The sequence below is a fragment of the Apteryx mantelli genome, chromosome 18 (genome assembly GCF_036417845.1).
Source record: "Apteryx mantelli isolate bAptMan1 chromosome 18, bAptMan1.hap1, whole genome shotgun sequence".
NCBI lineage: Eukaryota > Metazoa > Chordata > Aves > Apterygiformes > Apterygidae > Apteryx > Apteryx mantelli.
Genome location: NC_089995.1, coordinates 18,935,971 through 18,961,422, shown reverse-complemented (window position 1 = coordinate 18,961,422; position 25,452 = coordinate 18,935,971). Strand labels below are relative to the sequence as shown.

The 25,452-nt window shown below is 45.0% G+C and overlaps 2 protein-coding genes across 3 annotated transcripts; both read right to left on the bottom strand.

Annotated features, from left to right (window-relative positions):
* Window positions 1-763: 763 nt before the first annotated feature.
* On the bottom strand, window positions 764-15,127 carry KIF3B (kinesin family member 3B). 2 transcript variants are annotated; one of them, XM_067307755.1, is made up of 9 exons: window positions 15,066-15,127; window positions 8,033-9,471; window positions 7,286-7,387; window positions 6,496-6,618; window positions 6,269-6,387; window positions 5,949-6,062; window positions 5,149-5,254; window positions 4,762-4,940; window positions 764-4,495 (listed from the first exon to the last, which is right to left on the bottom strand). In XM_067307755.1, exons 2-9 carry the CDS (start codon window positions 9,413-9,415, stop codon window positions 4,402-4,404), a joined length of 2,220 nt encoding a protein of 739 aa, XP_067163856.1. In that variant the 5' UTR covers window positions 9,416-9,471; window positions 15,066-15,127; the 3' UTR covers window positions 764-4,401. The 2 variants fall into 2 exon arrangements, with proteins under 2 accessions (XP_067163856.1, XP_067163857.1); XM_067307756.1 differs by having other exon boundaries at window positions 764-2,888.
* A 579-nt stretch (window positions 15,128-15,706) lies between these two features.
* POFUT1 (protein O-fucosyltransferase 1) lies at window positions 15,707-25,441 on the bottom strand. Its single transcript, XM_067307767.1, has 7 exons — window positions 25,264-25,441; window positions 25,053-25,174; window positions 24,733-24,915; window positions 23,985-24,097; window positions 22,670-22,862; window positions 22,165-22,407; window positions 15,707-21,081 (listed from the first exon to the last, which is right to left on the bottom strand). Exons 1-7 carry the CDS (start codon window positions 25,424-25,426, stop codon window positions 20,893-20,895), a joined length of 1,206 nt encoding a protein of 401 aa, XP_067163868.1. The 5' UTR covers window positions 25,427-25,441; the 3' UTR covers window positions 15,707-20,892.
* Between the last annotated feature and the right edge of the window lie 11 nt (window positions 25,442-25,452).

Genomic DNA, 25,452 nt, shown 5'->3' with positions numbered 1-25,452 from the left:
TTCCCGACGGTGGCCGCGGCGGGACACGGCGGGCCCCGCGCGCCGCCCGCGAAAGGGGCGGGGACGGGCGCGCGAGCGGCGCGGCGGGCCGGGGCCGCGTTTGAAGGAAAACAAACCGCAAGGACCGCTGGGAGCTGTAGTCCCGCCTGCCGCGGGCCGCTGGAGCCGCTCCGCCACTGCCGGACTACAGCTCCCGGCAGGCGCTGCGCGCCCGCCGCGCGGCACGCTGGGCCGCGCCCTCTGCCTGCGCGCTCGCCTCAGGCCGCGGGCAGCGGGCCCGGCCGCCCCCCTGTGGCCTCCGGGCAACGGGCTCCGCCGCCCCCCGCGCCGAGCGGGAGCGGAGGGCAGAGCCCGGCGGCCCGCGCGGCTCCGAGCTCCGCCGTGCCCGGGGCCTGCTCTGCCCCGCGGCTTCCTACTGCTCCTCGGGGCCTCCGGAGCGAGAGGCTGCGGCTGCTGGTTCCTGAGGCAGTTTATTATCTCCGGGGGGCCGAGGTGCCCCCGGGGCAGGTCACCGCTGTTCAGAGTTACTTCAGCTTACACTGCTTGCTGCTAGGCATCCTCTGCGCGGCCTGTATCACCGCTGTTCTCCCCGCTTCCCTCCAGCAAGAGGCACCGGGGGCACTTGCCTTTACAGTCTTATTGTCTAATCATAACATAGTCTGCTCAGAGACTTTTTTTTTTTTGAAGAAAAATGCATAGGGTTTTGTAAAGCACAAAGCGAATGAACCCAGTGATTACTAACAAATAATGAAAAAAGGGCACGTTTTGATAGATGCAATAAATCTTTATTACACGTTGTATTTTAGGATCACTTTTACATTCCTAGATAAAAGAGATGATACAAATAAATATAAGCTGTAAAACCTATGGACAGAACTATCGACAGGTTCTTTGTCTACAGATCGCCTAAGAGAAGGTCAAGATCAGTGTATCTCCAAGGGGCTGTGAGTTCTCGTAAAGACAGCAGTGCCCACGAGGAGACCCTCGGGCACTTTATTTCAAAAAGAGGGGACTGAAGAAGGTAATAAGCGCCTAGACCACAGAGAGTTAAACCCACCACCGTACAGTGCAGAGCAAACAGGACAAGTATTCTCATTCAATTCCATCTCAGCATCTAATTACGGCTTTTGCAGGTTATGTTCTTCAAATCTGTGTTTTAACACAGCAGCAACAGACCCACAAGAGTCACACTGCTCCTTTTAAACCCTGGTGCACAGTAAACAGATGAGAAGAGAGGATAGATCCAGTTTAGAGGTGTCTCTCTGAAAGTTGGCAAACACTCTATGTTCAGTGAAGGCGGACTTACTACATCAAAAGGAAAAAAAAACCTCTTGAACAGAAGCCTGATCTGTATAATGCATCGATGTAGTCCAAAGTGCTAGGACAGAAGTATGTGTTTTTGAAGATCAAGCAGCATGCAAATATTTTTAAAAAGGCAATCAGACCTATATGAAAGATTTTAAGAAAGTGCTTTAATTCCTATGCTTCATTTTCACGTGGTGCTTGCTCCCAGAGCCAAAGACCTACTTTTACTGCATGTAACTTTTAAAAAAAGTTAGATACCATTATACAGACCAGAGCAAAGATGAGAAGGATATTAAACATTACTGTGAAGAGACTATGATTGCACACACTGTCCAAGGGCCTCTTCCAGGAGTCTGCTGGATTTCCTGTCTTTGGCTGTTAACCTGCAGGAAGCCCAGATGGTTCAGATAACACCCAGAGAGACGCAAACTTGGCAGGATCATTTTTTAAAAACTTCAGGACAGAACTCAGTACGTTTTGTAGGGCTATGACAATATATTTTATCTTAATATCAGTGCCACTGAGTATCTATTCACGGGTAAGTCAACCAAAATGAGAATCTAAAAGCTTCTGTAACAATCTGAGATTGCCCATGAATACGCTAACCACATCTCTATCCACAGCTCCGATATAAATACAGTGACTAAATATCCAATATTATTCTTTTTCCATCCTATTGGATTTCTTTCACCTTGCTAATGAATTTCTACAAAATTAAAAGCAGAGCTTTTCTGACATATTAACCAGCTAGCTTATTAACACTAAAACGAGAACAGTTTGGGTTTGCACTGTGATTTCCACTGTACCAGTCCTGCCACAAGGGGAGTTTTCAGCTTTTGTGTTTAATGTAGAATTCCCTATGGAACAGCAGTGACTGAAGAAGTACGCACATGTGCAAACACAGTTGTGTCTGTGCATGCATATTCATATAGAAACATGTGTACATAGATACGTACATATATGTGTACATGTATTATGTTGCTATTTCAGGTTGTAGAACCCCCTTGTTTCATGTCAATTTTTCTGAGTGCTTAAACCGTACAATTATCTTTTAAAACGCTGAAGTACAGGAGATTATGTGCTAGAGGGAAAAAGCAGGGAGAGGGAAAGAAGATGACACTATGTTATGCAACAAGAGCCAATTAAAAGGCTCTTTGTACAAAAACAGTGGTTTATAGAAAGAAAGATTAGGCCAGGTTTCCATTTTCAGGTTGAAAGAAATTTGTCAGATGGCTACTCTTTCAACTATAGGCAAACCCCTCTTTCCTCCACCAAACTAAAATATATATATATATATTAATTTTGTGATCCAGAAAAGTACTCCATGAATCAAAGCAGCTGAGTCAGAATTTAACCGGGGCCCACCTGGGCAGCTGGCTCACCGAGGCATCATGCCCGCAAGATGCGGAGGTGAGCTCTGTGCTGAGTGTTCAGTTCCTTCTGCTCATGGGGGTCAGATACAATGGAGTTCTCCAGCCTGGACGAAGTCACTCAGTGGATACTTAACGAGCACACAAGGTAGAGTCCATACATCAGAGCATTTCTAAAACCAGGCAAGTCCTCATACACTCACACATGTCAGTCTGGAGGAAGTCATCAGTGAGGAAGAGGAAACAGGTAAAAACATTCATAGGATGACAGCCAACAGCAACCAGAAAAAGTAACATCCCAAGTCTCAGTATACGTTGAACTAAAACTTACAACCGAGCTGTGAGACACTAGACAAGAACACCTTACTCTGTCTTCAACAGGGCAGTTCCACCTCCCTCTACCCTGCCACACAAGCCTGCAGCATTACAGCAGCCTGCTTTAGTCATAGGGCAGCTTTAGAAAGAGACCATCAAAAGCAGGAGTTCTTCCTCCCTTGTTTCAAAGTACAACCCCTGGAATTAATATCAGATTCCATCACTCAGACTCAGTTACATGGGGCCTTCACTCCCACCAGGCCCTGAGCGGTCTGGGAGGTGGAAAGGGAAAAGTTCTAATGTGGAACAGGTGAGACACAGAAGGTACCGAATACTGAACCTCCTTAGACACCATAGGGGAGGGACCATACTTACAAGAACAGTGCACTTAGAGATAGCTTCACATTATGGAGCTCTGCTCTCTATCCAGCCTAAAGGTGAGAGTAGAGTCAGCCCTATGAGCCTGCTAGGAAGAAAGCTCCAAGCCAATGCTACATTTCATATGAACAGTGGGAGATTTGAGAAAATGGCCGTCCATCACCCCACAGTTCAAAGAGTCAGTATGGATACTGGTTTAAAATGTCAGGGGTAAAGATGGAGGCAAGAGAGAGGAAGATAGCTATGGAGCTGGCACTGGTATGCAGATGTATTCGTTGACAAGGTGGTTCCTATTGACAGGGGTAAGGTCTGTATGTCAGTTTAGAGGAGCTCTTAACTTATGCCTGTAAACAAGTAAAGGATTTCAGTTTCTATTGCTTCCTTTCCAGAGAGCACAAAGATGCTTCCAAGACCCTTTTTTGTTCTACATTTCTAAAGGGAGGCACAGCTATCTAGCTCTGAGTATGTGATGACAGCTGCCATCCTGACTGTTCAGACCAATTTATTAACCCCAAATGATGATGCCAGTCTTTTAAGCAGGAAGAGGAAAAAAATAAGCACCTAGTCAAGTTTGAATATACCCTCTGCTTTTTAACCTCATTTGGTTCTCACTATGAAGTTCTGTAGTGGTGGTTCTGCTGAGATGACTTTCAACTCTGTCTTCTTATTGCCCAACAGCAAAAAAAAAGCAAAAAAAAAAAAGCCCAGTGCAGCAAAAGGGCTAGTGCAGAAGGAGAGACGGTGACGCTGTGAGGTGATCCCCATGCTTCCCATTGCTTCTAATACACTTTAACGTACCTCATGCATTTCTGATTTCCTAACTAAAATCTGTTTCCCACAGAGGCTGAATTGCAAGCACGTATCTTCCTGTGGCTCAATGCACCTGGACTGGCACAAGTCAGTTAAACAGCAAAGAGGCCACCTCCAGGGGAAAGGGTTTGGAGTCTGGCTGGGAGTTCTCTCTGCAGGTTTTTACTTGTCTCTGCTCTCAGAAGGCAAAGGCTGTTCACGCCCTGGAGAGGAATTGCTGGTTTTACTTTGGAACCAGCCCTCGTGACTGTGGATAAAGCTGAGAACTATGGGTGCCTGCTGAAGAGGATCCCCCTGATTTCCTTCCAGTTTTAGGCCTGAAGAAGTAAAAATGAAAAAATAAACAAAAAACCCCAACAATGTCACCTGTTACTCATCAAAATTAATATCCCAAAAGCTGACAAATTTTACTGGATTTATTCTCTAATCAGTCTCAGCTTTTCCTTCTGTCCTATGTTCCCCTCTCTCTATCTCTGCTTTACAGCCAATTCAGCCTTAACTTTATTGACAAGAAGTGCAAACAGACAGCAACTGTATTGTACCTCTACTGTTAGCTAGTCTGCTTACTAAAAATTCAACTCACCTGGATTTTGACTTTTTATTTGAAGTGCTCTCAAAGGTTGAAGCATCTACCTGTATCTCATCTTCATCCTGCAGAGCAGCTTCTAGAGCGGCCTGAACTTTGGGAGCAATGGCTGGACCCTCATAGTCTCTAGTTGTTCGGCTGGGCATGTCAAGCTCCAGTAATACAATATTCTCTGCCTGAGAAAGTAGAAGCAGAATCAAAGTCTAAACGTTTTCATGCAAATGAATTCTTTCCCTCCATAAGCTTATTCTAAAGTACTTTATAAATAGATGCAAGACACTAAAAATTTACATCCCATAGAAGAACTAACAATCCTCAGAAATTCATATGCCCCCCCGATCAGGAATATGAACATATGAAGGTTGTAACCACATTTGGGCTTACCCTGTACCGGGCTTCTGGACGAATCATCATGGACGTCCTGGCGTGCTGGCTCAACGGCCTCTTGTATCCTACAGCGGATACTGGTCTTTTCATCATCTGCTGGTTACTGGAGAAACATGGCTATTCAGTCTATTACACATCAAAACCAAAGATTCCTCTTTGAGTATATGAGCTAAAATGTCTGCAAATCTCATATGGAAATCTGTCCCAAGTGGGCAGAAACTACCAAGGCTGCATTTCTAGGAACAGTCCTCCACATTGTCTTCTACAGTTAGAGACAATGAGGTAGGACAGTTATCCTGTGTTATCTGTTGCCCACACAAAGCAGAGGATTTCTACATATTTTTACTACACAGACCACAGATGCATTCAGTTACATCCAATTTTCTAAATTTGCTCTAGGGAATTTCCTGTGTAGAGGGTCAAGAGCTATCCACAGCTCTTGCACAATCATTTCTGAGAGCTTTCTTGTTTAAAACAGGAAAGAAATATGATATGGTTTTATGCTATTTTAGTGGTGAATGCAGTATTATATCTAAGTTACATATAATTATTGGGATCATGTGGAAAAAAAATTTTAATCTTCCAAGAATTTTCCTAACCCTACATTCCTATTTTACTAAATCTACTAAGAAGAATTAAATCTTTATTTTATAATATAGTAAGAAGTTAAAAACTTTGGAGGGTGCCAGTTAAAATCCCAATTCAACCCCTCTGTTGGGGTAACTCTTGACAACCTGAAGGCTTGCTTTACATGACCTATAATCCCATCCTAAGTAAAAGTTTAGAGGTACACTCACTCCAGACGGGTTATGGGATGCAGTTTCCACTGGTCCTCCTCTTCATCAAAGAATGATCTGTTCATTATCTTATTCTTTTCTTCCAGGGGAATAAAATTTTCAATAATCAGGTGCCTGTAGACAAACACAAAAGTAGGAAATACACAAGAAAATTAATGGATGATCTTCCCCACTGCTCCTCTCCCACTGACTTAATATTCTTTTCTCATGTTTAAATCTTGTTCTACAAACATGTGGAATGCAGTCCCTCCTTTCACTCCCCATCCAAAGAAACCATCTCTGTCAGAGTTAATGGCAGGCAGTGAAGTGCTGGGACTTACTTTAGCTTTAGTTCCCTGGTAAGCTCATTCTGGGTCTGTTCCAGTTCCTGACGCTCCTTGATGTGCTCTTCTTGGAGATCATGGATCTCTGCCTTCACAGCCTGCAGCTTGGAAAATAACTGGAACAAACAAGAAGAGCCAAAGTCATAACTCCTCAATGTTCCTTTCAGTTTCACATACAGCTTGATTTTTTCCTAACCCACTGCAATTTTTTTTTTTTTTTTTACCTTTTTGAGTTTTTTGGTCTTTATGTCCACCTCTTGCTGTAGAGAACTATAGGTCTCCTTCAGTTCCAGTGTTTCCTCATCCCGACTTTCCATCTGTTGTTGGATTTCTCGCTCCCGACGTTTCTAAAAAACGTGATATACTATATCAGAGACCACAATTATGCTTCTGACATACATGAAACCAACACTCAAGATGTTTTTACTTCCCTGGGATCCAGGGCTTTTGCTTTAGCTTCTAGTTCTTCCTATTTCTTGCCTTAGAAATACCAGAAGCATGTGCTCTTCTTGGTCTTTATTTTGCTGAAGGGCCTATTGGAATTGTCATCAGATAGTGCAAATAAGTGCTCGGGCTTCAATTAAAGGAATTAAATGTTGTGTTTAGATTCTTTTTTCTTCCTTTTTATCAATTCATATTAGTCATTTCAATTAAACAATCATCAAAAAAAATGTGTAACAAAACAAACTTTTATCCACAGTAAACATCCCTCCCTTGATCTAACTACTGAACTGTCACTCTCTGGGGTCTTTCAATTAGTTCTTCACTCAGATATTTCCAGTCAAGATAGGACATAAATCTTTGATGTGAAAAGCTAGGAGAAAACTATTATGAACCTTCTTTGCATATTTCATACAGCAACAAAAAGGACACAAGCCCTTCCCCTTTCTTTTGAAATTAGTGATTGCCATTAAACCAATTTCAGGGTTAATCTTGGGCAAACTTGTTTATAGTTTCTCCTAATATAATGTTTCATGAAAGTTCTGCAGCTAGAACAAACGTTCTTCCTCATACCTGTTCTGCAATTTCCTGCCGTTTCTGTTCCAGGATTTTCTGCTGTTCATTTGTGTGATCCACAATATTTTTCCCTCCCACCAGAAGCTTGCTTTCCATTGCCTGAAAGGAAAAAAAAAGGTCCTAAGTTTCTCTCTCAGTGATCATCTAATCAATCCTTTCCACAGAATACAACTTTTTCTCCTGTGTATACAACTTCTTTATGAGGGCAGTTCCCTTACTTAACATCCTGTTTAAGTCATCTGCTTCAAGAATTACTATTTCTTATAATTCCTATAAAACTGTGGGATTAACAAAACAGTAACTTGCTTAGAATTACACACTGCTGCAATGTGTGGCAAATTTGAAGAACTAAAATGCATACTCTCATGTAAAAAAAAAACAAAAAACAACCAAACAAAAAAACCCAACTTTTTAATGATTCATTCCAGAATGAAGCATTTTTGTGCTATGGCTTGTAAAAAGATTTATCATCACATTTTATTCTGCTGATTGCTTAAGATCCTACAAGAACAGCACATAAAAACAATGAAGCAACTTGTGAATGCTGAAATATGGAATTAATGGTGCAAATTAAAATAATTTCAACTTCTATCTAGAAATAGTTATTTTAAAATCTTCTGATCTAAGCATAACTCGTCACTGTTTTCAAATCTTCTTTTGAAATATCTTTCCAATTTGGGAAATCTGCCATTCTCCCCACAGCCCTAAATTCCCTTCAAAAAGTCTGATGAGGAAGAATTCTACCTTGATTTTAGCACTCAGCATTTCTGTTGCTTCCTTCTCTCGCCTCAGGTCCTCCATTTTCTTCTCCTTCTCTTTCAGCAGTCTCATCTTTTCTTCTGCTACCAAGCTGTGATCCTCAACAATAGCTTTCTTTTCAATCTCTAACTTTTCTTGTTGTTCCCTCCAATAGTCATCTTTGTCATCCCCTTCGTCCTCACCCTCTTCAGTATCCTCCTCTTCCTCCCCACCATCTCTCCTTCTTTCCCTCCTCTTTCTTTTGCCAATAGACCGTTTTTCCAATTGTGCTTTTAGTCGAGCAATTTCTTCCTGAAATTCTCGTAGCAGAGCATCCTTAGGATCCTCATTCACTCTTGGCTTGTTTTTGATGTTTTTGGCACGATTGGCATATCTCAGTGTTGTAAGAGTTTCCTCTACATTGTAAGAGGCAGGGCCTATATTGGCCACCATCACAGTCTTGGCATTGCCACCTAAAGAGTCTTGAAGAAGCCTAGTTAGTTTTGAGTCCCGGTATGGAATGTGTGTGCTTTTGCCATCTACTAGGGCAGATATAACATTGCCCAAAGCTGAAAGGGAGAGATTGATTTTAGTAGCTTCCTTTAACCTTTCACCCTGTGCTCCAGTCTTAGCTTGGCGCTCGCTGCCTGCAAGGTCTACCAGGTTAAGTTTTCCGACACGTATGTGATTCTCTCCATCAAGTCCTAACTCACTGCATTCAATAGTGATCACAAAAATGGCATGAGAACGAGAGCTGTGCTCATTCATGTTGGTGGCACCAACTGAGCGATTTTGGTTTCCCACATTCATGACATGCTCTATCTCTTTGACACTCTTTGTAACAAAGGAGGACAAATCCTTAACATATACACCTGTGTCTGGTCTCTCTTTCAACTCCAGCCTCTTGGATTGATCCTTTGATAACAAGTCTCTGATTTCTTCTTGGTATATTTCCAAATAAGAAGCTCTAACTAAGTACTGCTGATTTTGAGATCTAGAGATGTGGGTGAAGATGTGGTCAAATGAGTTGGGGATGACTCCTCTTTTTTCAGGATCACCACGCACTCCTTCCATGGTATATGTTTTCCCTGTCCCAGTTTGCCCATATGCAAAGATCGTCCCATTAAACCCTTGCAAAACAGAGTCCACAAGAGGTCTGAAGGTCTCATCATAGAGTTCAACCTGTTTGGAATTCCAGTCATACACAGCATCAAAGGTGAAAGTTTTAGGCAGTTCATGAGATGTTCCCCTCGGATTCTTCACTGAAACCTGCCCTAACTTGACATCCACGTTAACAACTTTTTCATATGAAGCTGTCTTCTCTTTGCTGTTCATTGGCCGGCATCGTACCACCACCCTAACAGACTCAGAGCTCTTTAACTTGGACATGACAGCAGGTCTATGGCTGGTGTGATCTGACCAGTGAATGATCCAGTGCTAGAAACCTAAAAAAGAAACAAAGGAGGAACATGTGAATGCAGTTTTCAGCAGATGACAATTTTACACAAAGCTAAAGATTCAGCTCATCTATTTGAGCAGCATTTTGCATTCATTAAGTTGTGAGGGATTCTGAAGCATAAAAATAACGTACAAGACAAAAACTTTAAAAAGCGCTGAACTGACGCAGTATTATTTTACAAAAGCCCGTCCATCAATCAGTATCGTTTATACAAGCTATGCTGCAAAGAACCTTCATCAAATCACATCTTTACAGCTGGGACAGATCCTTTTCTTGACCCTTAAAACAGTAATAATGCTTTTAAAACTATTTAAAAAAATTAATGCTTTGCCATGGACATCCTTTGTGGTCTGGTATTAACTTTTTGTTTTAAATCTCGCACTGTGAAAATCCAACGCAGAGTTGCTCTTTCCATATTGCTCAGGATGCAGCTCACAGGCTCTTGAAAGGAAATCAGCCAAGTACTTAGACCAAGTGCTTCACCTACCTACCAGATTTGAAGAGAGATTGTAAAACAGAAATACAGCACTTTCAGAGTTGCCTCTTCTTAGGCCTCCTGTCTATTGAGGAAACATTTTCGTTTTTATGAGACATTTATATTACAATAATTTTGCCAATCCCCTTCATATGTTATGTGATGTGTCATCAGGACCATCCTGCCACAAAGGTTTAAAACTCCTAACTGGGGTTTGTTAAAGAAAACAGTTCTCTGGAATGCAGCCCAGATGCTTTTCTCTCTTCTGTATTAAAGCCACTTTTTAAGCCACTTTCTCAAAGCCTAGTTACAGTATAATAGATGTTTGGTTGGACTGCAGCCACTGCTAGGACACAAGATAAAATCATTACATAGTTTGTCCATTTCCAAGACATCATATCTCCTGCATATTCTGCATTTCCACAGTTGGGGAAAATAATGTTAACTTTACTGTCTGTCAAAGAATCAAGTGACAGAAGATAATTGCTACACAAAAATATAAACACAGCCTTGCAATCTAGCTCACTGCAAAGGAAATCATTAAAGCAACCAAATGTAGCACAGTCTTCTAGCACTAACAAATATCATAAAACAAACCAGTAAGAAGAGTAAATTATCCCAGTGAGGTGGATGCTGAAATCAGTTGACAACTAAGAGGAATATTTACACCACCTAATTTAGCTAAGCTCCAATGCTTGTTACCCTAGAATGCCTGTTTAGTCCGTGTTTGTGCCACCATCCAGGACATTGTTTCAGTGCTGTAAAGTCAAATCTTCCACACCACAAAATTCAAAGTCACTTCTAATCCTGCCCACGAGGGGGACTGAAGGGAGAGGCACATTCTCGCCAGTCTCAGAAGCCTGACTGCCTCCGACAGGAACAGTTCAAGGCTCTGTGTCTCTGCATCCCTCGAAACCACAGAACTCACGATCTTTCTATCTCGTTTCCAAAACTTCCTTGTCGATATTGATTATGCATTTGTATCTGTTGCAAAAATACTTAAAACGGAGGGCAGCGTTCCCATCTTGCATTCAGCAGAGAGTAGAAGGGAAAGCTATAAAGGTGGGATAACCTGCATTACGCGTTGTCTATTCCTCAAGCACCCAAAGGGCGTCAGGGTGCGATATGGACATCAGCCAGGATTTGCCCTTCTCAATATGCTTTAGAAGGTGAATTTCACCTCCTTCATATCACTTCTTATAAAAATTTCATAAAGCACTCAGTGACTGGAGCCCACCCTGTTCTTCCTCTAATGGGATTGCCCTTGTGGATGGGTTCTGCAAACTAACACTACTATCTTCCTCAGCTAGAACTCAGGCACCTGTTTTCATGGGGAAATTGAAGATAATCATATTTGCCTTAGATATTTCAAGCAGAACTGCTTCACACAGATCTATGCTATTATTTTTCTTTTGCCAATATACTTTTATCGGGATCTTCCATAAAAGCTGGCTCTATAATAAAGTATATTCCACACTCCTGCTCTGGTGCACCACCTGATTCAGTACCATCTGCTTTACAAGATTCAGCATTAGTCTAAACTCATATTGCACAAAATCCAGTTCACAGATCCACGCTGTTTATGACTCTGTGCTGCAGAGATGAAGAAACGCGCTGGTGCATTCCCCAGTCATTAGTACAGTGAGCTACCATTTAAATCAGAACAAGATGACTGTGTTATTACTCAACGATAGCCTTGCACTAAAGATCTAGAACTGCACAGTTTGTGAAATGCAATGAGGAGATTTCTAATAAACTTTTTTTTTTAACGTATTTTTCAGGTAGGATTTTGAATACTTCCACAAACTGCAAGTAAATGTAAAACAAATACAACGTGGAAATCCCAGGTAGCACTGAAATGCATTCAGTTTGGCCTCCTCAGGACTTTCTTGCTGCTCCACTACCAGCTAGATCTGCAGCAAAACCAATGCATTTCGCCTGTGGTTTTTTTGCTCAGTAATTGCATGTTGTCTCAGGAGATCCTCTCAAATAACACGACAGAGAACTTCAGGAGCAGAGCTAGAGACCGGGAAAGAAAGCAGCTCATTTCTACCCCAATATCCCTACTGTCAGTCTCCACTAAAAAGAATAACACCAGGGCAACAACTAAACGTATTTAATAACATGTTTAGAAACCTCAATATAACCCTCAGAATTTCCTTGTTGTCATGAGGGAAAACCACTTGCTCCCTTGTTATTCCCATGAAAGCACTTGGTAGTTAAAGAGGAAGAAGACAAAGGTGTACTGAGGTGAGCAAACTGGACAACCGTCCAGAAGAGCTTTACAACTTGCATAATGAATTCAATCTACTATAGGAATCTTAGATTGCTACTGAGTAAGAAACAGGAATACATTTCCCTCCTGCCTGACAACTCCAGATAAACATGACCTTATTGTCTGACCCACACGGAATATGTATTTTAGAATATGAACAGAGAAAGAAAATATTTGAAACAGGGACAAGACTTGCAGAAGCATAAAAAGCAACTCTCCCTCTACTCATCATGAGTAATTACAAATACTTACAAATATATGCTTATTCCATATTTACCTGAGATAATCCTATTGTCCCAAACACACAAGGGCCAGTTTTTTTTCAGATAAGTTTGCATAAGAAATGAGGCTTCACTTGCCTGCACTATTATGGTGAACGTTCATATTGGCAAATACTCAAATTAGGCATGAGTTCTGAAAAGAGGAGCCTTGATTTATTATAGTAAGGGTAATATCCAAAATATTATTTAGATAAGTAGTACAGCATTTTTAAGAGATGCTGGCTAGAATTAAACAAACATAATTAAATTAAACTTCTAGTAGTCTCCTTTTTTCAAGATTATTCACAGTCACCTGGAAGTTAAAAGAAAAATATCCAGCATGCGTACTCTCGGACAGCGTTGGCAGAGGTATATATTTAACAAGAATTATGACGTGATTCCCCGTTCCTTTGGGCGTATCTCATTAATGTGAGCTTGATAATCTTTTGCCACAGTTCCCCATTTCACTTCCAAGTCCCTTTGCAAAGTCACAAAAAACTTATCTCACCCCTGATTTGGGCTATTGTCATAACAACCTGTCGTGAAACATCTCCACTTAATTTAGCTACTGCTACAAACAGTTTACTGAAAGTATAACAAATTATATTTCTTCTCAGATTTACCCAAATACGTGATTTCAAAAGTAAGGAACAATTTAGTTTGTAGCATTTATATTGGCCAAAAATACTACTGTAAAGCTTGAACTGCATGGAAGAGCTGGAAAAGGACACCTAGAATAGCTTGGAAATAAAGTGCACTGCAGGTCACGGTACCATTTGTTCTTACACTATGGGGAAGGATTTTATTTTGTGAAATTATTAAGTCTAAAGCGATCTGGATCAGTTCCTTAAGCATCTTAATCTGTTAGATTTCAAGGTTGAGATAAACACATTTTAAAATGTTTTCCAGTTGACCAAGAGGGGAAGACAGGTGGAAATCAAAGCATTTGGGGTTTTTTTTTCCTTTTCATATAACATGAAATCGCACCTGGAAAAATAAGCAATGCCACAATTTGACTTTAAGTTCATGTAACCACTTATCATCAGAAAGTTTTAGACGTCAGAGCTGGTCAGGCCCGGCCCAGGCCCGTGGAGCACTCGGCCCTCAGGAGGCGTCTAGCACCACTTATCCAATCCCCCTCACGCAGGCTGCAGTCCCGAGGCCTCTCCGCTTCCCGGTTTGAGCTTCAAGACCTGCTCAGGAACATTCTTACTTCATAGTTTTGTGTATAATCTCCAAGTACTACTTAAAAAATTCCGTGGCTTTCTTGAGTTTAAATCCTTCAAATATTTGTGGGCTTGTTATGTCTTTGCTTATTTGCTTTTGTCTTTTACCCTTTCCTCATAAGCCCGCCCCCTCTTCTTTGTTGTTGTTCTCTTCTAAACTCCCTCCAGTTTCTCTCCAGTACCTCGCTAAGGGCTGAACAGGGCATTTCCAGTGCAATTGCCTGAGCTAGGCAGACGTTCGCCATCTCTCTGCCCACAGCGCATTTTCTGCTACCCTGACACCGCAAGCCCTTATTTAATTTGTTGCCTGTAATCATCTTGGTTTGTTTCAGCACCGCTGCTTCTCGGATGTCACCCTCCCACAGAGCGATTATAGAGTTACATAAACCCCAGCCCCACGTGCGCTCGAGGTCGCCATTCCATTTCTGGTGCCCGCTCGCCTGCGCTTCGCCCATCAGCCACACAGCCGCAACACCCTGCACAGCAACCGCGCAAAGCGTCAGCTCTTCGGTCGGCATTGCCGCCGCCCCACCGACCCAAGGAGCGAGCAGCACCCACGTTTGGGGCGGATGGGAGCACGTGGGGCGATGGCTGCAGGGCGACGGCAGCGGCTCACGCGGCCGTCCGAGCTGGGAAGGGCGCCGCGGGCCCAGACTCGAGCGGGGGACGGCCTGGGCGTGCCGAGGGCCGAGCGTGTCCCACGTGCCCCATGCCACCCCAGCCCGGGCATGGTCACCAGCCCCTCGCAGGCTGCCCGGGGATGGCATCGCCCTTCACACGGCCACACGTGGCTTTGCCACCCTGCTCCGCCGCCGCGGGCTGGGCACGAGCACGAAGCAAAGAGGGACATGCGCAATCCCCCAGGCCAGCACACGCGTGTGCAAACGGGGATGCAGGTGCCCCCCTGGGCTGGCACACGCGTGTGCACACAGGAGCAAACTGACCCTGCGGCAGACACATGTGCAAAAGGGGATGCACGTGCCCCCTGGGCTGGCACATGCATGTGCACACAGGGGCAAAGTGACCCTCTGGCACACGCGTGTGCACACAGGGATGAAGTGACCCTCTGGCACATGCGTGTGCACACGGGGATGCACGCGCCCCCTGACACGCGTGTGCACACGGGGCGCCCCCGCCGGCGGGCACGCGCAGGTGCCCCGCCGCACAGGCCCGCGCAACGGGGCCGCCTCGGTGCCCCCGCTACACACGCGCGTGCAAGGGCCCGCCCGCCGCAGGGGCGCGCCGCTCCCCCCCCGGCCCCGGCCCCGGCCCCGGCCCCGGCCCCGGCCCCGATCCCGGCGCGCAGCGGGGCCCGCGGCGCCCGCGCAGGGGGCCGGGACTCACCTGCGCCGTCACCATGGAGCCCCCGCCCGGGCGCCTCGCTCCCGCTGCACCGGATACGGCGGGGCAGGCCCGGCCCGCCGCCCCCCGCGCACTTCCTTGGCAACGCGCGCGCCCGCCCCCAAGCCATCACTTCCTTAGCGACCGCCGCCCTGGCAACGGGCGCACTTCCTTAGCGACCGGGCGGGGCAGGGCGCCGCCGCTTCCCTAGCAACGCTCCCCCCCCCCCCCCAAACACCCCCCCGGTGCCCGGATGGAGCGGGCCGGGCCGGGTCGAACCGGGCCGGGGAGGGGGGGGGAGGGGAAGCCGGACCGGGCCGGAGGGGGCCCGAGCGCTGCGGCCCCACGCGGGGGGCGTCGGGCCGGGCCTCGGGGAAAGGAACAAAGGAGCCGCTGCCGGGCGTTGCCACCTCCCTCCCTCCCGGGCGGGCGGAGCGGTAACGCTCCCCTCCGCCATAGCCCTGCGGTGACACCCCCAGGGAAAACGAGGGGCAAGTGCTGATCAGCGCCCCCCTCCCCAGCCGCTGACCGTCGCCCGGCTAACACGATGCCCCAGGGTCAGCACAGGCCGATCCGGGCGAACCTTGGCGGCGGGGGGGAGACGCAGAAAGCGGAATTTCACTCTAATACTACTGAACGCGAAGTCAAGGTTCATTGTGCTTTACTGTTAAAAAAATACAAAATTTTCTTTATGTTTTCTCTTAATACACAGTATTCCCAATAACGTTTGGAAAGTCTTATCTGGCTTCATGATAAAGGCAGCCCCGATGGCATCATTCAAGACCATTACACTGAGAAAAATACTGATGAACGTTGTTGAGACTTTGGTCACCTCCATCTTGCGTGGGAAAATCGCCATTTTGTGCAGATTCCCCGTGTTTGTTAATGCTTATAACTTTCTTGTTTGTTATGCCGAGGTGGCAAAGAGATTTAATAGCTTTCTTGTGGGAGATAACTAATCACAAGTTTGAAATCTGTTTCTTTGCCCACATTAGGGAAGAACACGTAAGAAAAAATTGAATATGCATGATGAGCAGTTGTGTATAAATTGAAGGCTGTACTGGAGTGAGGGGTCTCTCCTGCAGGAGACACTATTTTGCCTAGCAAAATAAACTCTCCATAAATCCTTGTGCTTGTTCTGCATGATTTGTTGATGGTTGCTATTCCTGCAAAAAGAACTAACTTAGGTGGTCATACCAACATATGACGTTTCCTAACATTTACAGCGGCCCAGGTGGGACCATGGGCTGCCGAGATGGGAAACCCTCAAGTGAAGATGTCTACGCCGGCATCTGGGTGAATCCACCCTGGACATGCTTGTTTGGGGTTTTCCACATCGAGTGGCATTGAAAACGGAGTTGATATCACAGGGAATGCACAAGGAGGGATCAGGCCAGGAACCCCTTTGGCAGAAATTTTAAGTAATTGGAAACATTTAGATGGTACCAAGGGCTTATCCAGGAAGCGTGTGGTCACACTCTGTAAGGAGGAATGGCCAGCATATACCCAGGAGGGGACACCCACCGAGGTATGGCCATCCGAGGGCTCCTTCGATCAGGTAAGATTAACGTTTCTGCAGCTCCATTCGGAAGACTGCAGGCTGGGTCAAATGGATTATTGGTATGTATGGGACAACTGAGCACATGATCGTCCCAGAGGACAAGCAGCAATGACCGGGTCTAAAAGTTTTTCACAGGCACCTCCCTCTTACTCTACTGATTTAACTTTGTCCATCTCTGTCACTTTGCCTGCTTTACCTGCACCTCCCTCTATTCCTGTTCGAGCTCCCATGATACAGCACGTAATGCCAAATCCGAATAGGCAACCCAATGCATCGGGAGTTCCCCCACCCCAGGTCACATCCACGTATGTTCACCAGCCTTGGCGACCCCAGGATCTGGTGTTGTGGCAACAACAGATGCCGAGATTGCGTGATGACCCTGGGAAGGCTGCCCGAACGATATCAGGAATTATTGCAGGATACCGCCCCAATTGGGAAGAGGTGCAGATACTTTTACAAGAGCTGTTTAGAACAGATGAGAGGGCAGCAATTCTTGAAAAAGATGCGGAATTAGCCCGCCAGGCGGGGGGAGGCAGGCATGTGAACGACGATCAGCAACATCAAGTATGTAGGAGAGCTCAGGAGGGATCACTCCAGGCCATAAGAGAATCTGGTTGAACAGGAGTGAACTGGACAAGAGTTCAAGAAACATGTCAGAACCCTGGCGAACACTCCTCTGAATATGCAGCCCATCTTTGACGGGCCCTATTACAACATGGGGGCATGGCTGAGACTAATTTTAACGAACCACTGATGGCTAGCCTGCTTGTGAACCAAGCCGCTCCAGACATCCAAAAACACTTTTCTAAACATGGTCCCGGATGGCAAGGGAAACCCCTCACAGAAGTAATCTCTATAGCTACTTTTGTGTTTAGTGAGAGAGATGAAAGGAAGAAAAAGAAAAGCAACAAGAAAAAAGGGAAGAGGCTACCTTACTTGTAGCGGCTCTCCAAGCCCCATGTGGTGTAATAGGAACAAGAGGAGGCAGGGGGCAAGGCAGAGGATGGGGATTTCCAATGTCTGGGGGGGGCGAGGAGACCTGGGTCCCATGTCACGAGATTGCTGAAATTATTGCCATCAACCCAGACACTGGAAAAGAGAATGTCCTGTAAGACCAAAGGGTACTTACGGGAACGATCCACTACGAACCCCACTGGGGGCTATTGGGGAAGGAGAATCTCACCATCCTAATGCCCCCACGGATTTATCATATAATCAATGACTGGAGAATTGGGGACCCGGAAATTCAGGGAGTTTGTGAACTTGTGACAGGGGAACAATCCTGTACCTGCCTGAAAGTGGGGGGAGTCTTACAAATATTCTTGGTGGATACCAGAGCCACCCATTCAATGCCGAATTGGCATATCGGTCCATTGTCTGAAAAGACGGTATGTATCCAAGGAATCGAAGGAAGACCCCAGACCCTACCTGTTACTAAGCCTCTTGAAATAGAAATTGGTAACCGCTCTTTCTGGCATGATTTGTAATAATGAGATGAAGTCCAAATAATCTATTGGGGAGAGACCTACTGTGTAAAACCCAAGCCATCATTAAATGTCAAGAGAGGGCTAACTTTACAATTGCCAGATGGGATGACCACCATCCTCGATGGGGTAGAACTGGAGATTCCCCCAAGTATAAATGAGGTACCCCCACAATTGTGGGCTACCTCCCCTACTGCGGTGGGACTCCTAAAATCTGCTGAACCAGTACAAGTTGAAGTCAAAACTAATCATGATTGGGAAAACATGGGAGCAACGACCACAAGTGATGGAATACAGAGTAAATGGAAAACCTATCCTACCACACCACACCTTAACCCCAGCTGTTAAATTCTTCCATGGAAAAACCCATGGTAACATCAAGTACCCAGTGGATCAAATATCACAACTGGGGGTTGCACCCAGATTATTACAGGCAGCAGAAGGGGATACTTCTGCATGTCTTCCGTGTTCTCAATATCAATCCTATCCAGTTCTACAGATACAAACAAAAGGAGGGTGATCTTGGGCTCTGGTTCCCTTTCAGGGGCTCCAAATAGATTTTGTGGATTCACCAACTGCAAATGGAATGAAACACCTTTTGGTGGTGGTGGACCAGTTTTGTTGATGGGTAAAAGCATTCCGCGCTAGAACTGCCGATGCTAAAACAGCGGTGAAAGCCCTACTGAAAGACACCATTCCACGTTTTGGCATCCTTGAAGTGATGGACTACGACCAGGGCAGTCATTTCACTGCCCGAATTTTACAACACCTATATCAAGCCTTAGGGACCACAGCACAGATGCATACTCCTTATCACCCACAATCAGCAGAACAAGTAGAATGCACGAATCAAACACTGAAAAATAAATTGGGAAAGGTTTGCCAGAAAACAGGATTTAAGTGGCCAAAAGCCCTACCACCGGGGCTTTGGAATATACGTCACACACCTATTTCAACCTTAGGTTTTAACATCCTAGGAAATTCTATTCGGCCGACCAGAGAGAATTCCCAGGACCTTTGTTTCCTCTCACACCAGTCTTTTGGCAGGAGACGAACAGGTGACCCAAAACACAATGCAATTACCAAGTCAGCTACAAGCCATGCATCATCATGTTAAAATGTCTCAACCTCTGTCAGCTGTCCCCAGGTTGGTGTTCCTGCATTAGCTCCCAATAGCAACCTTCACTTACAGAAAACTGCTTGTGCTTTAGCCAAAAGCATTAATCTAACGTCAACTCTAATCGCTCAATTACAGGATGAACTAACTGCTAGATTCCCTGCAACAACTGAGTCCCATATGTTTCTGGAAGCTAGCACTGAGGAATCAAGACACAAATTTATGCCACCCTAAAACTTTAGGTATCTTATTTAACTCAGGCCACTTTTGCTCCTTTGAACCTCCAAATTCCTTCAAGCCACGGGAACACTTCCAAAGGGAAAGGGGAAAAAATGAGGCATTCAGAATTAAACCCAAGTAAATGCTCTAAGAGGCATTATGTAGACCATAACAGTGCATCAGAGGAAGCCACCTTGGTACCACAGCTTTATCTAGTCACCATTTTTAAAAAGTAAACAGTGAGTTCTACACTCAGTCTTTGAAAAGTCACAGGAATAACCAAAGCCATTGGTCAAAATGAGATTTATCAGATAGGGATTATCACTGTTACCAGCACTAAACTGTACTGGGTCAAACTGTAATTTTTTTTGTGTGTGTGTGGTTACTGTTTCAGCATTAGCTAATATTTTCTGCAGAGAGCTGCAATGGGAACCAATCCTACAGACAACTGTACTGTCATAGGGATTATTTTACAACAATAACAAAAATCAGAAAACCATTAATGGGGACCTAGATAAGACATACACCAACCTACACTAAGGCTATTTTAGAATTTCTAACTCAAAAAAAAAAAAAAAAGTTACATTTCTACCATAGACCTCCACCTTAAATTAACAGCTACAAAGCCCTCAGTCTCCACTCATGACTGTCTACAAAAAATTACCTGTCTGCATCCCTCTAAACCCACCTTCCCCAGGTCAATACAGGTACTAAGACTGGCTGAACTGGCAATGGCAATGTTACAACATGACACCAGTGTACTTCCATAGCACCACTTATGAGAACGTTCCACAAATGTTTACTCTCACAACACTGCTGTGAAGCAGGTGTTAAACCCCTTTTTACAGGGGAATGGAAACTGAGGCACAGAGGTGATTTGGCTCTAATAAGGCAGCAGCAGTACTTGATAAAACTCAGATCTTCTAACTCTCAAGCCTGAGCTTTATCTTGCATTCTTTTTCAGGGACCATGATCTTCCTGAAAATACTCTATACTTAAAGAGAACTTATGGTCAGTTTTGGACAACAAGAAGCTTCTCAACATCTCCAGGTAAAATGATTAAGATTTAAGAGGAAAAAAAAAAAAAAAAAGGAGAATAAAGTTGAGCAGCTGCTTGATCATAATCATTGTCAAATCCCAAATAATGAGAATGGAAAACTATATAAACTATAGTTTATAAGCTATGTAGTTTATAGTTTCCTATAAACTACATGATTTAAAATTTCCTTTCTGTCTGATCTCATGCCAGAAGTATGAGAGAATTGAGAAGTCAGACAGAACAGTCTAGAAATCACTGCGAAGAGTAACGAAGGTTTGAAAACCAGTCCGCCACAGTTTGGCTGAATGTTCTTCACATGGCAGAACAATGTTAATTTTAACATTGAGTGGTCCCTCAATAAGGTACTGAGTTCAGAGCTCTGAGAACTATCAAGCCCATTTCTCTTTTGGTCAGAATTCATCCCGTAACCTTGGTGGGTGATCCATGCCAAAAAACGAAGAGGGTTTTCCATGCACATCACGCTCTCGCTTCACAAAGGCGGTAAATGAAGAGACGCAGTTCCCAATAAAATGATCGGACTGGCCAAGAACATACAAGTCAATCTGGGCCACTTCAGGCTGCAAGCTCACAACTTTGATCTGTAGGGGGAAAATAAGGAAAGTAAATTAATCCAGTCATCTATTCTTATGATCTAAAACTCTTAGCATAACACTAGAAATGGGAACATAGATTTACAACAGGAAAGGGAGTGGACTCTATCTTAAGTTGCCCTACAACTGTTCTATGAACAAATCAAAACTTTTGAAAGTCACTTATATTGTTTATCTTAATTGAAGTCTTTTTCAATGAGAAATTCACTACCATGCAGGGTAATGCTCTTCAACCTCTAGGAAAGAGAGAGTTCTCCAAAGAGTTTTACAGTTTCATTTGTATTGCTATGAACAAAATTCACTTCAAGATGCCAATATTTGTCTTTGGATATACCTAAACCACACCTGTGTGGTATATTACAAAAGCCACATAACTTATTAGATCCTGACTGCCTTATTTTTGCTTTATTCTAAACCCTTATTCTAAAATTTGTCTTTATTCTAAAGCTAGTGTCATTTTATTTGACACCAACTAGCTCAAGTGCCAAGCCCATTCGCCAAAGAGATAGACATGGGTTACCACAACTTGTGTTTCTCCCAAAGTTTAGTTCTAATTTAACCCAACAGTTTTCCCCATTGCAAAAATCCACTCCCCACCTCCCACTGCACCTAGTTCAGCTGCTGCTTATAGGGGACACTTTCTTGTAAGGGACATGAAACTTTTTAGACACCTAATAGCCAGAGGATTAAACTGAAAGAGTCAGGAAACACTCTGCCTAAGCACGTATCCATCCAGTGGGAAAAGAGGTTGAGGTTCTCAGAGCAGCCAGTTATTTATTTGCATTTTAGTACAAGGTTCCAAATGCCTTAGGACTATATCCCTCAGTATCTCAAAGGACGACCAGCATGCCTACATCTGCTCAATCCTTTAACTCACTCACTAGGCGGTCTTAATTTTACTTCAACAACAGGTCGCATTAATACTTCCCATTATCTGCTGAACATAATCTCGATTTCACTGAAAATGCGTTACACAGCTAACTGTCTGCTGCTTGTGGCAGCAACAGAGCAGAAGCTGAGGAAAGTCTTTATTAAAGCATTCCTGCTAGAATGAGTTTCTGAAAGACTTACCTTTCCTCGGAAGAACTGCTGTATTTCCTTTGTGTAGGGCTCAGAATCAGTAGCAATATAAACAGATTTAGCTTCTGTCTTTTTTACCCAGAGCTTGAGAGCACGCTTGATCTCTTTGAGGTCTGGCAGGCACATGTCCATGGTAAGAGACACAGCAGTGTTTCGGTCATAGCCCACACACTGAGGCGAAGCCATGAAGTGAGGCCCAGCTGTCCCATCCTTTAACATATTACAAGCATTTTTCTATTGGAAGAAGAAAAAACATCATGTTTGAAGGGCAACAGCCAGAGAAAACAGTACCAAGTCCCTGCACTGCCGGCAGAGTTAGTCTGTTTGAAATATGAATCCCAATAGCATTTCTAATACTCAAACAGTGAGTTACTGAACGTGAGCTGGGTTTAACCTTTCATCCCAGAATGGGAATTCCTCTTTTGATAGCCTTTTCCACAGCCAGCCTATGGCAACTGCACGCACTACCTCAACAAGCATTACACAGCAGCCATACCCAGTCTGAGCCGATCCTCAGATGAATTCCTACGTAGGGCCTAACCAGGAGAGAATGAATATAGGCTTCTCCTTTCTTCACCATTTCATCAGACCACACAATATATTTATGCAGAGGTCGATGCTCCTCTAAGACTGGAAACTGGGCTGGAGCTCCAGGTAAGGCAAGTACAGGATGCTCAGATGGTGGAAACCTAAGAATTAAACACAGACAGGAACACAAGCTTTCAGCTTTTCTGCTGAACAGTCTTATGGCTCACTACAGTATTATACAGTTACAAAAACCAACCAAACAAAAAAACCCACCATAAACTATGTCTCACACTAGGAGAATGGGGGGCTGAAGAAGCCATTTTTGCAACTGCCTTATGCCTTAGACCCAGCCTTCAATGCTTCATCCACATCCTTTCAATCATTACAAGTTCTAGACTAGAAGCCCCTATCTCCAAAAAGGCAGAGCAGAAAAGCTCTTCCTCCTTTTCATCTTGGAGGGTTTGATAGCAAAGGCCTACTCAGCTTCTGTTCCTGTTAGATCAAACATACAAAATAGGACTCGAGTTCTGGCCTGAACCCTGGGTAACTAGTTAATCCTGTTAGTCCTTAGCTCCATATTCCAAGTTTGAAACCTTGCACAAAAATTGTTGCACATTGATTTTTTTGAAGGATACAATGGAAAATGTAAAAAACAAAAACAACCCCCCCCCCCAAAATCCACTGAAATATCCAGCACTTTACACAAGACGAATCCTAATCATTATGCCATGTGAACAGAAGCAAAACTCAGATATCATTTTTTACCTCAGACCTCAAGACAAATGATCTAATCTCATTTGATGGACACCACAAAGATAAGAAACTGACACGTACAGTAATGAGCTAGCAAGCAATGAGAGCTTATGTTTTTCATCCCAGGCTACAGCAATTCTGTCATCCAATCCTGCCGATACGATCAAAGTCACTTGTGTCTCTGATAACATGAGATAACCTGCAAAGGTTCATGATCAGCAACTGAGAACCAAAATCTTTTTGAAGAGTAATTAAACATTTAGTCAATAAACACAGTCATTAAATGTTAATTACTGGCTCAGAAATCAATCAGCCTAACAGAGTTCACACATAATACTGTCCACAGGAAGAGCCTGTTCAGCCAATATTTCGTAGAGAAAGGATTAAAGTTTTCGATCATATTGCTAAACAAACACTTCAGTCTCCTCCCCCAAAATGATGAAGACCCTACAGCAATGGGCACAACTGTTTTCAAGAGTTATTTTAAATGCCTACACTGGCAAGCTAATGTTTTCCCAACGTTTTGCTACCTTTGGATCCAATGGTCTTTGTATGTGGAACTGAACGAAATTCCCTTGAAGAGCTCAGACTTATCAAAATCCACTTTGAACTGATCCCAAAATGGACCAAACGGGTTTCCATCCTGCAAAGGAAAGACGGGTGTTCATTCAGTGCATACACAGAGCCTGACAACACAGATCGGCAAGATCCTGGACTGCAAAGCTGAAGAGTTCTGCGGGCGCTCTTTCCGTTACAGGAATAAAGCACACTGAATGCAACAGCCTGCTTGCCACCTACTATCTCCATAGGAAGGAGCGGGTGAAACACATTAAAAAAAGTTGACCAAGAACTAATGCAAAGGCTGCCCTAAAAATCTCAAATACTACAGATCTCAAACTTGCATTTTAGGGTGGTTGCTTCAAAACCAGTTGGACAACTGTAGCATGGACCAGAAATGGGTAAGGACCAGTAGCAGATAAGCTTTTGTTACAGATTTATTTGCCTTTCAGTCATAACCAATTCTGAAGTGACAACACCTACTTACATGGTCTTACTGAACCCCAAGCATTTAGTGATAAAGTGAGGCATGAAGCTGACTCAGAATAAGGCGCAGCCAGCTGTACTGATAAGCAGTGAAAGGAACGCCACAGAATGATTTGGAGCATGCAGTTCCTAGGCAAAGTCGCAGATGAATGCCAACCCCAATGAGTCAGTCATTCCTTTTGCTAAAACTAGCAAAATCAAACCGGGCACCTGGGGAGGGAGGGCAAAACCTACCTTCATGGGACAAGTACTTTTGTCGGCGCTTCTCTGAGCTGCTGCTTCGAAGCAGTAGGCCACTCGCTTGCCCGGAGGCCAATGGGCGGGCGCCAGCTGCTCCATGAACTCCTCCAAGCTGACAACGCGGTGGTACTCGAGGAGAGGCTCCAGCTTGAAGTACTCCGTGTAGGAGACGTGCAGCTGGGAAGGGCAGGAACACCCTCACTCAGGGGCAGGGCAGACCCCGGCAGCACCCGCCGGGGGCCCCCGCCGCCCCCCTCTCCCCGCTCCCCCCCCCCCCGGGGATCACTCCCCTCCCCCCCCCCCGCGGGGCTCACGTTGGTGTAGGGCGGGCGGTGGTGGCGGTACTCGATCCAGGGCGGCACGGCCAGGGTCCGGTTGAGGGCGCGGGCGAAGGCCAGGGCGCCCAGGAAGTGCTCGGCCTGATTCCCGAACCGGCCTGCAAGAGGGGCGAGAGCAGGCCTCAGCCGCGGCCCCCGCGCCGCCGCGGCCCCCGCCGCCCGCCCCGCCCCGGTGGGAAGGCCTCACCCATGCAGGGGCAGTAGAGCAGGTAACCGGCGGGGTCCCAGGCGGGCCCCGCGCCGCCGTCCGCCGCCGGCAGCAGCAGCAGCGCCAGGAGGACGGCGACCGGCGGCGCCGCCATGGCGGCGGAGGAGGAGGGAGGCGGGCCCGCCCCGTCCCGTCCCGGCATGCCCCGGGGCCCGCCGGAACGGCCGC